This window comes from Eumetopias jubatus, unplaced genomic scaffold (genome assembly GCF_037043125.1).
Source record: "Eumetopias jubatus isolate StellerSeaLion01/CBP00866 unplaced genomic scaffold, mEumJub1_p1.0 scaffold_10, whole genome shotgun sequence".
Taxonomy (NCBI): Eukaryota; Metazoa; Chordata; class Mammalia; order Carnivora; family Otariidae; genus Eumetopias; species Eumetopias jubatus.
In genome coordinates, this window is record NW_028274816.1 from 82,309,041 (window position 1) to 82,320,899 (window position 11,859).

Sequence of the window (11,859 nt, forward strand, 5' to 3'; positions counted from 1 at the left end):
CCCGCCCCACGCGAGCGATTGGCCATCTGGGCCAGGCGCGCGCGGTGATTGGAGGGGGTCCGGGGCCGGGCCGCAGGCGGGGCCGGGAGGTGACCGGCATCATGGCGTCCACGCCGCCGCTGCGGGACCGTCTGAGCTTCCTGCACCGGGTGAGTGCGGGCGCCCGCTCGGGCCCCGCCGGTGTCTCCTCCCAGGCTCGCCCACCCTGCCGTCCCCACGGACGCGGCGTGGGCGGGTCACGCCAGCCCTGCATCCGACTCTCCTGGGGCAGTGCGGCCCCGGGAGCAGAACCCGAACTGGAAAGGCAGCTGGGGGCCCCGGTTTCTGGCTTTTTGCCCAGCCCAAAGCAGCCTTGCAGAAAAACACAGCCGCGCAGAGTGTCCCAGATAGACCCAGCCGGACACCCGGGACGTCCCTAGCCCGGGGGAGAGCCCTGAGCTCGGGTCCCACCTGTGCCAGGAGGACTGAGGGAGGAGTGGGGCCGGGCAGCGTCCGGGCAGCCCAGCGGCTGTGTGTGGGTCAGCATCGCAGCCCCGCGCCGGCCCGGAGACAGGTCCTGTCCTTCCAGGAACGGCCTTCAGGCCCTTGAGAAGGTCGCTCCTGGCTCGTAGGAGACGCGGGTTCGCGATAGCGAGCCTTTTTCAGTAAAGGCTCCAGGAAGCAGAGGTGGGGGCTTGTCGTCGGTGTTGGCCAGGACAGAAGCAGGTTCTGCTGGTGGCGTTGAGCTTTCTCAGGCAGGTGTTCGTGGGGCTGGGCCGTCCTGAAGCAGTGCCCTCAGTTCTGTCAGCGCAGAGCTCCCACTCCGTGCTGGGGGTGTCTCGGTCCTACGAGTCTCTGCGGCTCCCCTTTGGTGGACAAATAGCGTGAGTAGGGCACGCACACAGCGTCACACGATCTCCAGGCACCTGTCCTTGTGACACTGGGCAGCGGCGATTCAAACCGTAGTCCGAGTAAGCACCTTGCAGAGTCCACGCGTTTGTCGTCCTATGCGTTCCTGAGGTTTTGCGTCCTGCCCCTGTACCGAGGCTCACGCTCCCCCCACGCCACGCAGAACGAGGTGGGAACGGGTGTCTCCATTTTATCCCCGTAATGCTCACTCATCAGGGCTCTCGCTCCTTTTCAGCTCCCGATTCTTCTGAAAGGAACGGCAGATGATGATGTCCCGTGTCCAGGCTACTTGTTTGAGGAGATCGCTAGTATCCTTCCTGGTCACCCACATGCGGGGCCCTGGAGCAGCTCGTCCTGTCTGGAGGCCTCCCACAGTTCCTTTACTCTAGAGACCAAGTGTGGGTGGGTCCAAAAGCCACATTGCTGACGGTATGGGGCCCAGGAGGCCCTGGAAGCCCCAAGCTCTGGAAACCAGGGCCTTGGGTGGGTGTTTTCGGGAGGACTCACGAGACGTCTGGTGGCAGGAAGGCCTGGTTCTCTCCCCCACCAGGCCCTAGTGTGGCCAGGGGTCAGCTCGCTCCTTCCCTAACCCAAGTGTGTGCCAGAAATCTCCCACGAGTCCCTGGGCAGCAGCCAGTGCCTCTTGGAGTACCTTCTGAACCGTCTGCACAGTGGCTCCGGCCGAGTGAAGCTCAAGGTGAGTCCCTGCACAGCCCCCGCAGACCTTTCCCTGAGTCAGGGCCCCAGCTCCGGCCAGTGGCTGGCGAAGCAGGAGGACGCAGCGGGATGTGTGCAGGCTGCTCTCGGGGCCTGTGCCACCCCGTGTGACTGTCCCCCAGGTGCTGAAGATCCTGCTCCACCTGTGTGGTCATGGCTCCTCGTCTTCCCTGCTCATCCTCAAACGCAACCCCGCCTTCATCCAGGAAGCTGCAGGTATCAGGCACAGGGGGGAGGGCAGCCGGGGTCCCTCAGCCGACTGCCAGAGGCAGCCCCCTGCAGCTCCAGTCTTGTCCCCAGCACCCCACCCCCCAGCCCCCACCTTCTCCTTCTGGCCATCGCTGCGTCCACCGCACGGGGCAAAGTGGCCTGTTTCTGCCTATGTGCCCTGCCAGGCCTTGGCAGCCCAGACCTGTCTGCCCGTTTTAGTACCCGGCACACCACAGGTGCTCAGCAGGCGTCTGTCACCTCCCCTGTCACGGTCTCTGTCTCCTCCCCAGGGCTGCTCCTTAGGGCCCGAGACAGGGAGCATTGTGGGCTTCTGCTTCAGAAGGTCTGCAGGAGACCATCAGGAGAGGTGGGGCTCTGGCCTGTCAGGTTCTGACGCCACGTCTCACCCCCACCCCCGCTCAGGCGGGAGGCTGTCACATATCTTTCTTCCTAGCTAGGACTTGGGGGGACATGGCCTGAGACCTTCTCCTCGGGTAAGGCAGGAGTCCTGGTTGCAGGTGGTCTCGGGGGCATAGCACCCACAGACTCCACTACACGCCCTGAGTGAATCTTTGGAAGGGCTTGGCCTCCAGGCAAGAACCATGCCCACCGAGCTGTCCCTGAGAGGGGAGCACCGGAGAGTTGCTCTTGGCCACCTGGTGCTCAGAGGGGACTCTCATGCAGCACATCCTACCCGCCAGGTGCTAGGATAACACCCCGTACCCTGAAATCACTGTCGGCCCTTCACCGAAGGCAGGGCTGAGTGAGGGTAGGCACTCAGGTCCCCGGAGAGCATCACTGCACAAAACCCAGACGCTGCCCCAGGTGTCTCTCGGGGCCTGTGCTTGTCCCAGCGAGCTCCCCAAAACTTGTGCACGGAAACAGCATACTCGTCGATTCTCGCCGGCTGGTGGGTTTCAGCGGTGTCAGCTGTGGCCCATGCAGGTCGTCACTTCCGTCTTCCGCCCCCAGAGCGCGGGTGGAGCGGCTTAGGTTGTGGCAGACACTAGTACTCTGTTGGCAACGAAATCTCTCTCGCCACAGGGCGACTACCAGTTAGCAGTCTCAGTCCGCCATGCTCTGAGCGCCGACCCCGGGGGACGGTGCCACCGGCCGTGGGGAGGTGGGCCTGTGACAGCAGGTGGCTCTGGAGCAGGAGGGCTCGCACAGGAGGGGCCGGGTGCCATCCCTTGTCCACTGGTGGTTCCGCTTCCGGCCGTCAGTCCTGGCTGGGCCCAGGGGCCGATGTGTGCACACGCTGGGCCACCTGGCAGGGTGGAGACGCGACGGCACCAGGGGGCTGGGACGTGAGACGCGTTTGTGACAGAGAAGACAGGGAGAGCCTGGCGTCGTTAAGTTCTAAGGAAATTTTATCTGCTCTCACTGACGCCTTGGGAGGCAGAGCTTAAAGGCCGTGTTAAAGAATGGGGGTTTTATTGTTAAGTCCCTGGAAATCTACAGAGTTTGAATCGGATGAGACTTGCTCGTGTCCCCTCCGCGTGGACAGTGGGTCAAGGGAGGTACCTAGGCCGCCAGGGCAGGAACTCAGCTGAGAGAGACAGCAGTGGGGTTGGGGAGAGGGGCCCCCTTGTCATGCTCTGCAGGTTGAAACGCGGGCCTGGCTGCTGTGCACATGCGCGAGGGGGCAGTCTGGGGCTGCAGAGGTGCGGCCTTCACGGGCCAGGACTGTAGTGTGGCTCTGAGAAGCAGCCTGGGGCAGTGGGTCCTGGATGACGGGCTGTGGGGGCTCCCCAGGCTTGGACCAAGGAGCAGAGGTGTTCTGGGGAGCGGCAGATTCCCCAGGCTGGTGGTCGCCGTAGGGACTTGGACTTGGAAGTGATGTCACACAGGGGATTTGAGATCAGACCTTTGCTTTAGGAAGCTAATCCGCATCCTGGGCATGCTGGGGTCACCTGCGAGGGGTCGGAGCTCTAGGGGCTCGGGGGGGGGTGCCTGGGCTGGGATGGGCTGCAGCTCAGCACCCCTGGGGGGGTCAGCAGTGCCCACTCAGTGCTGTCTTTCTGGCTCTGCCCGCAGTGTTTTCAGGCCCCCCAGATCCTCTCCATGGGAACAGCTTGTACCAGAAGGTGCGGGCGGCTGCCCAGGTGAGTCTAGGACTCAGGTCAGTCCCAGGACAGCAACGGACGTTTCTTCTTCTCCCACCACCCTGGACCCCGGCTCTGCTCCTGCTGCAGGACCAGATCCCCTGAACCTCGTCCTCAGAACCGTGGGCACAGGGAACAGCAGCCAGACTGCACGAGCTGAGCACCCTTCTCCTTGTCTAGGACCTGGGGAGCGCCCTGTTCTCTGACACCTTGTCACCTCTGCCTCCCTCCCAGCTGTCCAGGGCCCTGCCTCCAGCAGGTAGGCAACCGTGTCCGTCCCTTGCACTGAGTCGTCCCTCTGGGGAGGGCTCGGGGTCCCTGCTCCCCACCTGCCATCCCTGGCCAGCATGCTGCTCCGCACAGGGCTGGGGATGGGTGGCCACGCTTGCAGCTGACGTGGGCCTTGCCCGCAGGCATGGGCTCGCAGTCCAGACCCCAGAGCGCCCTCCAGGGCTTCGGCTACAGCAAGGAACGGGGCCACATGGGTGAGTGCTGTGGGGGCTCTTGGGTGCAGGGGTGAAGGCCTGGCAGCTCGGGCCTCCCGAGGCATGGAGGGCAGTCTGGCCGGACCAATGTGCCCGGCGCCCGCGGTTTTCTCTGCCCAGGTCTGCAGGACAGCAAGGCAGGGCGGGTCTGCTTCACCAGTAAGCGAGAAGTCAGGTTGAGCCTCAGTTGCACGTGTGGGCAAGCCCAGTCCCTGGCTCCTTCAAGGGCCGGAGGGCACAGGTCACTGGGCCTGGCTGGGACGGAGGCGACGCTGAGCAGGCGCGGTGCTGGTCGACGGTGGAGGCAGCTGTCTCTGTGTGCGGGGCGTGCACTCGAGGCCTGCTGCGGTGGCCTGCGTGCTACCCGTTCTTGTCGTGGCTCTCAGACTCCCCAGCGCTTGGGGAGCATCGATTCCTAAAGCATGTCTGGCTTGGAGGTCTTTTCTCTTCCTAATGGGGGGTGGTGACAGTGGTTGGTGCCTGTAGGGCACTCGTGGGAAAGGGCATGAGCCACCGTGGGGATTGTGAGTTCCAGCACAAGCAGCACCTTAGGAGGTCCCCTGCTCCCACACGGGGCCATGGGGACCCAGGGGTGTGGCTCTGCCGTAAGCTGTGGAGCACCAGGCTCCATCAGGCCTGTAAATATACTGAAGCAGAATTCCCCAGGGAAGTTTCTAGGAGGATCCATATCCCCCCCACGTGACCTCTGCTCTGTAACTACAGCTCAGATCTCGCTCTTTCAAGTCCTGAGCGGGAGGAGTATCTCCTCCTGGGAGACACGGGAGAGCATGGGGTACGGGACCAATGAGGGCTATCACCTTCTCCCTCTCCCTCTCCCTCTGGTGCAGGCTCTGCGGGCGAGGGCTTCTTCTCCACCATCCAGAAGGCTGCAGAGGTGGTGGCCAACGCTGTGCGCCCCGGGCCCGAGAGCCCCACCACCCAGAGGTCCCTACCGCGGGGTGATGCCTACCAGCCTGCCATGACGCCTTCAGCCAGCCACGGTGGCCAGGCTTCTGGGAAGCCGCTCTCCAGAGCCCGCCCAGGTGCCCGAGGAAGTGGTGAGACTCTTTGGGGGGGTCTGGCTTTCCCCTGCCAGGGTCTGGGTGAGTGGCTCTTTCCTGTTCTCTGTTCAGGGGAGAGAGGGCAGTCGGGAGCGAGGGGCAAGACTCCTTTGGTAGCAAGAGCCCCCGGCTCCCGGCTCAGGGGGGTAGCAGTCGAGGGCCTGGGGAGGAAGGCAGTGTGCCCTGCATGGGGTCAGGGAGTCCCGCTCTGCTGGTCCTGCCATGACTCAGAGGTGACATGCCATCCGATGCTCTCTTGGCCGGGTGGCGCTCCCACAGAGCCTGCCACCAACTTGGCGCGCATTTACTGTGGTCCCTGTGGTGGCTTCCTCGTCATACGAAGATTACACACGGTGTGTAGACGCTGCTTTGCCAACCTCTTGCCGGAACCTCGGGTGTTACAGCTCCAGAGCGGGTGGGGCTCCCAGAGGCTCGTCCTGCTCAGATACAGACCCAGGACCCCAGCCCAGCTTCTGCTGGTTCAGCCAGGACAGCAGGGACTCCGGGGCCAGGGCCAGCCTCCACAGCACACACGTCCCACTGGGGGAAGTAGGCAGCGGCCCAAGTGGATAACAGAGCCGGGTGTGTGGCCGGGAAGGACCGCTCAGGACAGGCGTCAGGGTGATCTGAGCCTCTGCCTGTAGCAGAGGCTTCTGGGAGTTCAGCCGGCTTGAAGGAAGAATGTCAGGATTCCCTGAGAATTGCGTGCCACCCGCTTGGGTCCTGCCCCTCCTGCCACGGGCCCGCACCCACCTGGCCTTGGGTGCCCGGCGCTGCTGGGTCTGCCTGAGCTGGCCTGAGGACAGGCATGTCCCGGGCATGCTCTGCTCCGTCCCGTGTCACTTTGTGCCCAGTGTTTTTTTTTTTTTTTAAGATTTTATTTATTTATTTGAGAGAGAGCATGAGAGCGGGGAGGGTCAGAGGGAGAAGCAGACTCCCTGCTCACATCAGGGAGCCCGACGCGGGACTCGATCCCGGGACTCCAGGATCGTGACCTGAGCCGAAGGCAGTCGCTTAACCGACTGAGCCACCGAGGCGCCCCGTGCCTGCTGTTCTGTGGGAGCTCAGGCCCTTCCCTGGATTTCCTGGCCCAGGCGCCCTGGGGAGGGAGGGTATGAGGCGGGTCAGAGGCCCCTCAGTCTCACCCCTAGTCCTGTCTCTTACAGTCCTGAGACCCCAGCCTGGGCAGGCTGGAGGGGGCTGGGACGAGCCAGACAGCAGCTCCAGCTCCCAGACTTCCTCCCAGGAGAACGGCGACCCGAGCAAGGCCTCGGACTCAGGCAGTCGGTCGGGCAGTGACAGTGCCTCGGCGGCTAGCCAGGCACCCAGTGACCTGGCAGAGCGGTGAGTGGGCACCACAGGGCACCCTCCTGGTCCTTTTTCGGGTCCCACCCTGGCGGGGAGGCCTCCCAAAAAGACCCTGGAGGGGTCTTTTTCCAGCCCTGACCACTATGCTCCCAGCAGGGTTGAGGCCGTGACCCTGAGTGACTGCCAACAGGAGCAGAGCCTGGTCCAGACTGTGACACGTGGGCCACGCGCCTTTCTGAGCCGAGAGGAGGCACAGTGCTTCATCAAAGAGTGAGTTTCCCTTCTCTCCCGGACCCCGGCCTCAGCGCCCGTGCCCCACCTCCTGATTGCTCTTTCCTGCAGGTGTGGGTTGCTCAACTGTGAGGCCGTGCTGGAGCTGCTGACCCGCCACCTGGACGGGCCCAGCGAGTGCGTGCAGATGGTGAGGCCCGGCCCATGGGGGGAGGGGCGCGGTACGTGCAGGTGCAGGGGAGCAGGTGGGGGTAGCTGGTGGCCTCCTCACAGGGGGTCTGCCCTGGGCAGGAGGGGGAATGAGCACAGGATTCCAGGGGGCCTGCCCTGGGGCTTCCCCAGCTTGGGGCTGCCGTTGGGCCAGGAGGAGGGGAGCTGGTCAGATGGGTCTCCCTCCTGGGGTGGACCTTGCTGACCTTCTGTGTGCCTGGCAGAGAGCCCTGGGTGCCATTGCATCCCTGGGGCGCACCGACCTGCTCTCCCAGGAGCACATCCTGCTCCTCACCCGGCCGCGGCTACAGGAGCTCAGTGCAGGCAGTGCCGGACCTGTGACCAACAAGGCCACCAAGGTGGGCAGCAGCCGGGGTGAGGGGATGCCTCAGCAGCTCTACACCTGTCCGTCCAGCCTCTCCCAGGTGCACCTGCACACCCCTGCTCCTTGCTGCGTGGGACAGCGCGCGCCCTTAGAACAGCAGCTGGGGCCCCCGGCCCGTGGCACTCCAGGCTCGCTGGCCTCCTCCTGGTTCCTGGAAACCCTGCCAGTTCACCTGCCTTACTGCTCAGTAGCTCTGCTGTGCAGGCAGCTCCCCCGACCACTCGACTCAGCTCACAGGCAGCCTTCTGTGGGAAGCCCTCCTTGCTTGCTCGGGTGGATTTACCTTACCCTTCTGTTCTCCACCCCGTGCTTGGCTCCCTGGTCCTTTCCTGGCTCCTGGAGGGCAGAAACGGTTTCATTCTTCCAGAGTCCCTTTTCCACTGATGACTGAATGGTGTGCAGGCTGCCTGACCCTCACTGGGGAGCCTCTGGGCAGCGCCCCCACAGCCAGGCCCCAGCACCTCCTCTGCCCGTTGGCATCTCTGGCTTCTCCATTCTTCTGTGCCCGCGGAAAACTCAGATCCTTAGTTGCTTGTCTTTCAGTTGTCTTTTGTCAAATAATTAGTGACCCAGCGACACACGAGCCCCAGTCATAGTGGGATTTCTGGGGAAGAGAAGGCGGGAGGAGGCCTTACGTGCAGCAGTGGGGAAGGACCAGAGGGTTTAAGGCCCGTTCTTCCCTCGGTGTCCCTGGCAGTTGCTGGCGTGGCGCCCAACCACCTCTCCCCGTGCTGGCTCGTCATGCAGCCAGGTTTGCTGACAGGGAAGATGTCGGTCACGTGACAGCAGGCGCGGCCGTGTGCGGGTGCAGAGGGCATGGCCGGTGTCGAAGCAGGCGGGGGACGATGGGAGGAGGAGCTCTGGGCAGGGGTGCTCGGGAGGGGGGTGTCTCTGTGCCCCCAGGGGCGCACAGGAACCCTCAGCCAGTCCCCTCTCCTTCCACGTCCAGATCCTGAGGCACTTGGAAGCCTCCTGCCGGCAGCGGCCCCCTGCCCGGAGGCCCCCAGCTGAGCCGGGCCCCGCTGCTGCCCACGTGGGCCCGTCAGACCTGCTGACTGACACCGTGCCTTTCGCTGGGAGCCAAGCCTTCCTGCAGCCTCTGAGTCCCACCCTCTTCCCGCCCAAGGACTCTGCGCTCCCCCCTCCCCAGGATGGCTCCTCCCTCTCAGTCCCCAGGGATGCCAGGGAGGTGGAGAGCAGACTGGCGGGTTCCAGAGAGCAGGGGGCCCCATCTGAGTGGAGCCCGTTGGGCACAGGCTCCCCAGAAGGAGCGCCAGAACTTAGCCCGGGGCCTAGCAGCTGCCTGCAGAGCCCGGCAGCCAATGGCAGCTGCAGCTCCTTGTTTGCTGGAATGGAACTGGTGGCTTGTCCCCGCCTGGTGGGGGCCGGGACTACCACAGAAGGGGCCCCCCAGGCCCCCTGGACATTGTCACAGAAGGTGGCAGTGAGAGAGCCTCCTGGCGCAGAGCCATCAGCTTTTCCGTTTTTAAACTCATGACCTGGCCAGCCTGGGCCACACGTGGAGTCCTCATGGCCCCCGACCTCTCACTCCCAGGACCCTGTGACTTTGTGTTGTCCTGTTTGCCCACAGCCCCCATGTCCCACCAGGAGTGGTTCCCTTTGGGCGTCTGCAGCCGGCCCTGCTTTCCCTCCGGCTGCTTCCCCTCACTCGCAGAGGACGAGGGACAGGAGGCGGCTCACGAGCCGATCGAACAGCCATTCGTCAAGCCTGGACGATACGCCAGGAGTCCACCAGCCAGGCGGAGCCAGGCTGCACCGTGCAAAGGAGTCCAACGGGGGCCAGCTCCCAAACGTTTTCCTGCAGGAGAAGATGGACCCCCCCCACACACACACACGGGCCCTTGTGGGTGTGGTGGCCGCAGGGAGAGCCGTGCCGGTTTCTAGGCAGAATTAGGAGCTGAGCGGCTTGTTCAGATGGGCGGCTGTGGGCCTGGACTGCTGGGTTTCCTGCCATGCAGCCGTCTGGTCGGGTAGGGTGACCACGCCATCTGTGTGGCCCCATCTGGAAACAGGCCCCTCTCCCCGCGGCCAGAGGGATGGGAGGCGGGAGCTGTGGGGCAGAGGCTGCAGCATGGCCTGCCTGGACGGGACAGGAGGGGAGGCCTGGCTCCTCGCTCAGAGCGCACACGGGCACATGGAGAGGGGCACCCAGCTCCACTGTGGAGGACGCGACAGGAGGAGACTGAACCCAGGCCATGACTCTTGCCAAGCTGCTAGTGTTTCCAGGTGACTGCAGAGAGGAGGGCACGGGCCTGCCTCAGTTTCCCTCCATGTCCCCTGTACCAGAGACTAGCTGTTTGGACTTGAATCCCTGTAGAGCGGGCAGGCTTACAACAGGGCCTCAGCAGTGTGGCCCTCAGGGGTCCCCTGGAGACCCATGCCTGCCTCGCAGAAACAAGGCTTTCTGTGGATGTGGAACCACTGCTTGGGTCTTTATGTTTGAGCTCAGATCACTGCCCCCTTGGTGTCCTGCTTCCTGCAGACTGCCCGGGGCGGTCACACCACCTAAATGTCCTAAGTAAACGCTAGCGTTCCCACAGCCACGCTGACGCTGTTCCTTCCTGTGTGTGTGTGTGTGTTTCAGTGACAACAGCATTAAGGGGCACACTTAGAGGACTTCCTTTGTCCTGTCAGAAAATGCTGAGAACAACCCAGCGGGGCCGTCTGGTCCTTCGGTGTTAACTGTGAGGTTTTAACTATGAAATTAAGTTTCTGAAGCAGGTGCAGGGCTCTTCAGGTTCTCTCTTCCCAGCTGAGTGTCAGGAATTTGTCTTCCACGGAGCTGGTCTGTTCCACAGATGCCGGCTGTCTGTAGGATCCTTCATTGCTCATGTTGATGACTTTTTTCCACTCTTGGTTAGGCTGATTAGAAGTTTGTTAATAATTTTTTCAAAGAAAACCTTTGGTATTATTTTTTCTACTGTGTTTATGTTTTGTATTTCATTGCTGTTTGCTCTTTATTATTTCCTTCCTACTGTTTTGGGTTCATTTTTTCTTTTTTTTTTTCTAGTTTCTTTAAGGTGGAAGCGTAGATGATTGATTTGAGACCTTTATTATTTTTCTAACATTAAAAAATTTAATGCTGTAAGTTTTTCTCCAGACACTGCTTTGATTGCATACCATGAATTTTGATAGTTTTATTATTTTTTAAAGATTTTTATTTATTTATTTTAGACATAGAACAAGGGGAGGAGCAGAGGAAGAGGGACAAACAGATTCTGTGCTCAGTCCCACGACCCTAAGATCATGACCTGAGCCGAAATCAAGAGTTGGACAATTAATGGACTGAGCCACCCAGGTGCTCCTGATGATAGTTTTATTTTTATCTAGTTCAGAATATTTTCTAATTTCCCTTGAGATGTCCTTTTGTCTAATGGGTTATTAAATGTGTTTTTTTCCCCCTGTTATTAGGCTTTTAATTCTGATATGGTCAGAACATGTTTTCTATAACTTTAGTTCTATTGTTCAAGATTTGAAACTTCTGTTGAAGTTTAATGGCCCAGAATATATAGTTTATCTTGGGGAATGTTCCATGTGCACGTGGTCTAGAGAACTCCAAACTGGTATCCTTCATGAACATAAGTTTTGGGTTTTTTTTTTATCCTCAACAAGATATTAGCAAAATGAATCCAACAATGTATAAAAAGGTTATTATGTCACGATAAGTGGAGTTTATCCAGGGATGTAAGGGTGGTTCGACCTCTGAGTGTCAGTATAATTCACCAAATTAACACATTTATGAAGAAAAATCACATTTTATGCAGAAAATGCAAGAGACAAAATTCCAACATTTCATTCATGAAAAATACTCTTTGCAAATGAGAAATATAACAATTTCTTTCACCTGGTCCCAGAGCTAATGTCATACTTAATGGTGTAGGACTGAATGCTTCCCCCCCCCCAAGATTGGGAACAAGGTAGTTCTATCCATTCTAACCACTTCTGTTCAGCATCGTACTGGAAGCCCTGGCCAGTTCAATGAAACAGGAGGAAAGGGGGGCGAATACATTGGAAGGGAAACTTATTCACATGACATTACTGTCTATGTAGAAACTCCCATAGAATCTACAAAAATTCCTAAGACTGATTAGTGGGTTTAGCAAGGGCACAGGCTATGGGGTAAATCATACTACCAACTGTATTTTTGCATACTAGCAATAACACCATATGCTGAAAAATAGAGGAGACTGATGGAAGAAGTCAGTGAAGGCCTAAACAAATGGAGAGTTATACCATGC

At 60.2% G+C, this 11,859-nt stretch overlaps 1 protein-coding gene across 1 annotated transcript; it reads left to right on the top strand.

Annotated features, from left to right (window-relative positions):
- The first annotated feature begins 65 nt into the window (after window positions 1-65).
- TEPSIN (TEPSIN adaptor related protein complex 4 accessory protein) lies at window positions 66-10,160 on the top strand. Its single transcript, XM_028112789.2, has 13 exons — window positions 66-149; window positions 1,124-1,196; window positions 1,494-1,585; window positions 1,728-1,821; window positions 3,853-3,920; window positions 4,101-4,179; window positions 4,334-4,405; window positions 5,254-5,463; window positions 6,633-6,810; window positions 6,931-7,044; window positions 7,117-7,195; window positions 7,440-7,574; window positions 8,550-10,160. The coding sequence occupies exons 1-13, from the start codon at window positions 102-104 to the stop codon at window positions 9,096-9,098; spliced, it is 1,791 nt and encodes a 596-aa protein (XP_027968590.2). The 5' UTR covers window positions 66-101; the 3' UTR covers window positions 9,099-10,160.
- Window positions 10,161-11,859: the final 1,699 nt, after the last annotated feature.

Bases quoted from the DNA above. Each gene is read 5' to 3' on its own strand.
- TEPSIN (XM_028112789.2), top strand. From the start codon at position 102: ATGGCGTCCACGCCGCCGCTGCGGGACCGTCTGAGCTTCCTGCACCGG. The intron at 1,586-1,727 runs GTGAGTCCCTGC...ACTGTCCCCCAG, and splicing joins CCGGCCGAGTGAAGCTCAAG to GTGCTGAAGATCCTGCTCCA. The intron at 1,822-3,852 runs GTATCAGGCACA...CTCTGCCCGCAG, and splicing joins CTTCATCCAGGAAGCTGCAG to TGTTTTCAGGCCCCCCAGAT.